Here is a 2273-nt window from a genome sequence, read left to right as displayed (position 1 = left end):
GGACACAAGGGCTTCAGTTGAAGGAAGCACATCTCAGTGCTGCATTCAGGCAGTTAACAATGGGATGTTACTTCGTGATGTAACCTCAAGATCTTGTCTGAACCACAGGCCTTCATGGAACCCCAAAGAATAGTTGATGGTGTTTGTGTTCACTCGGGTTCATGTCACCTCACGTACATGGTGTGCGTGCTCACATCTCATCTGTACAATACAATCTTGGACTGCTGATCTACTCATTCAGTGTCCCTCCACGGAGGGAAGAACAGCCTATGTGGGTGAGTCCTCAGTGCTGAAAATGGAGGTTGTAAGGGGGCCAGTCCATGATGATTGACTTGAAGCTCCTTCCGTGGGGTGTCCACGGCACAGGGGCACAGCCCAGCCCCTGCTCTGCTGGTCCTGCAGGTCTCTGGCAGGAGGCCTGGCTGTGAGAGGACACTGCTGTGCCAGCCCTGCACACACACACTGATCAGCTGTACACTTGTGTTTCATCTGTGATCCACTTTCTTGGGCATGTTCTTGGGAGAAGCTTTGCAAGAAGACCTAAACCCTCAGGTCCTACCCATAGGAGATCACTTTTCTTTATAGAAGAACTGTTCCAGAGGCCAGCTCTGTCACAGCAGTGCCCATTGCCTGTCCCTGCCTGCGCTCACAGCACTGACACACAGCAGGACGGGGACCAAGCTGCCAGAGCACTCAGGCCTTGCACCAACACAAGGGATGAGAAGGAGAGTGGGGGAGTGGAACCAGAAAAGCACTGGTGCTTCCTGGCAGGGCTGCCACGCTGGTCTCTTTTCCCTTCCACCCATGCACATGGGAACTATCACTGCAGCTCCAGAGAGGACTTGGAGAAAGAATGTCAGTAAAAATATTGGTGAAGGACCCTTTATTTTGCTTAAACACAGAGAACATAATTTCACATTGACACAGCCACTCACTGAGAAAAGAAAAGCAGGCAGTGAATTATAAATGGAATAAAAATATTATCATAAAAAAAAATAAAACACAACTAGAGACAAAAAATACTGCACACAGGATAAACCTGCAATGAGAATGTCTTCTTATGTAGAAGAAGACAGAGACAGTTTATAGGTTCAGAAGAAATCCAGTCATCAGTTTCCTCAGGGCATCCTTGAGCTCCTGGTTCCTCATGCTGTAGATGAGGGGGTTCACTGCTGGAGGCACCACCGAGTACAGAACAGACACCACCAGATCCAGGGATGGGGAGGAGATCGATGGGGGCTTCAGGTAGGCAAACATGGCAGTGCTGCCAAACAGGGAGACCACGGCCAGGTGAGGGAGGCAGGTGGAAAAGGCTTTGTGCTGTCCCTGCTCAGAGGGGATCCTCAGCACGGCCCTGAAGATCTGCACATAGGACAACACGATGAACACAAAACACATAAAAACTAAGCAGGCACTGACCACAAGAAGCCCAAGTTCCCTGAGGTAGATGCCCGAGCAGGAGAGCTTGAGGATCTGGGGGATTTCACAGAAGAACTGGTCCAGGGCATTGCCCTTGCACAGTGGCAGTGAAAATGTATTGGCCGTGTGCAGCAGAGCACTGAGAAACCCAGTGGCCCAGGCAGCTGCTGCCATGTGGACACAAGCTCTGCTGCCCAGGAGGGTCCCGTAGTGCAGGGGTTTGCAGATGGCAACGTAGCGGTCGTAGGACATGATGGTGAGAAGAGAATATTCTGCAGCAAATAAGAAACAAAAAAAGAAGACCTGTGCAGCACATCCTGCATAGGAAATGACCTTGGTATCCCACAGAGAGTTGTTCATGGATTTGGGGACAGTGATGGAGATGCAGCCCAGGTCAAGGAAGGCGAGGTTGAGCAGGAAGAAGTACATAGGGGTGTGGAGGTGCTGGTCCCGGGCTATGGTGGTGATGATGAGGCCGTTGCCCAGGAGGGCAGCCAGGTAGATGCCCAGGAAGAGCCAGAAGTGCAAGAGCTGCAGCTCCCGTGTGTCTGCGAATGCCAGGAGGAGGAACTGGGTGATGGAGCTGCTGTTGGACATTTGCTGCCTGTGGGCATGAGGACCTGTGCAAGGAGCAAAAGACTGTGACAAGTTAGGGGAGACTTCTCTGAAGAAAATAAATGTGCTGTTTCTCATCGAAAAACCCCTCCACAATGGAGGGATGTTTCTGCTCATTCCTTTCTACCAAGTGAGAAAAACAGTTCATCACAGTTTAAAATGCAGTTGGGCATGCAGTTTCCATGAACACAGCTCTGGGACAAAACCGCCTGAGTTGATGTCAGAACAAAAACTGACCC

The 2273-nt window shown here is 50.7% G+C and overlaps 1 protein-coding gene across 1 annotated transcript; it reads right to left on the bottom strand.

Annotated features, from left to right (window-relative positions):
- Window positions 1-1083: 1083 nt before the first annotated feature.
- Window positions 1084-2016, bottom strand: LOC139825531 (olfactory receptor 14J1-like). The gene has a single exon (XM_071798622.1). The coding sequence runs from the start codon at window positions 2014-2016 to the stop codon at window positions 1084-1086; it is 933 nt and encodes a 310-aa protein (XP_071654723.1).
- Window positions 2017-2273: the final 257 nt, after the last annotated feature.

This window comes from Patagioenas fasciata, chromosome 23, assembly GCF_037038585.1.
Source record: "Patagioenas fasciata isolate bPatFas1 chromosome 23, bPatFas1.hap1, whole genome shotgun sequence".
NCBI classification, from domain to species: domain Eukaryota; kingdom Metazoa; phylum Chordata; class Aves; order Columbiformes; family Columbidae; genus Patagioenas; species Patagioenas fasciata.
The sequence above is the reverse complement of the archived record's forward strand: the minus strand, read 5'-3'. Positions and strand labels throughout refer to the sequence as shown.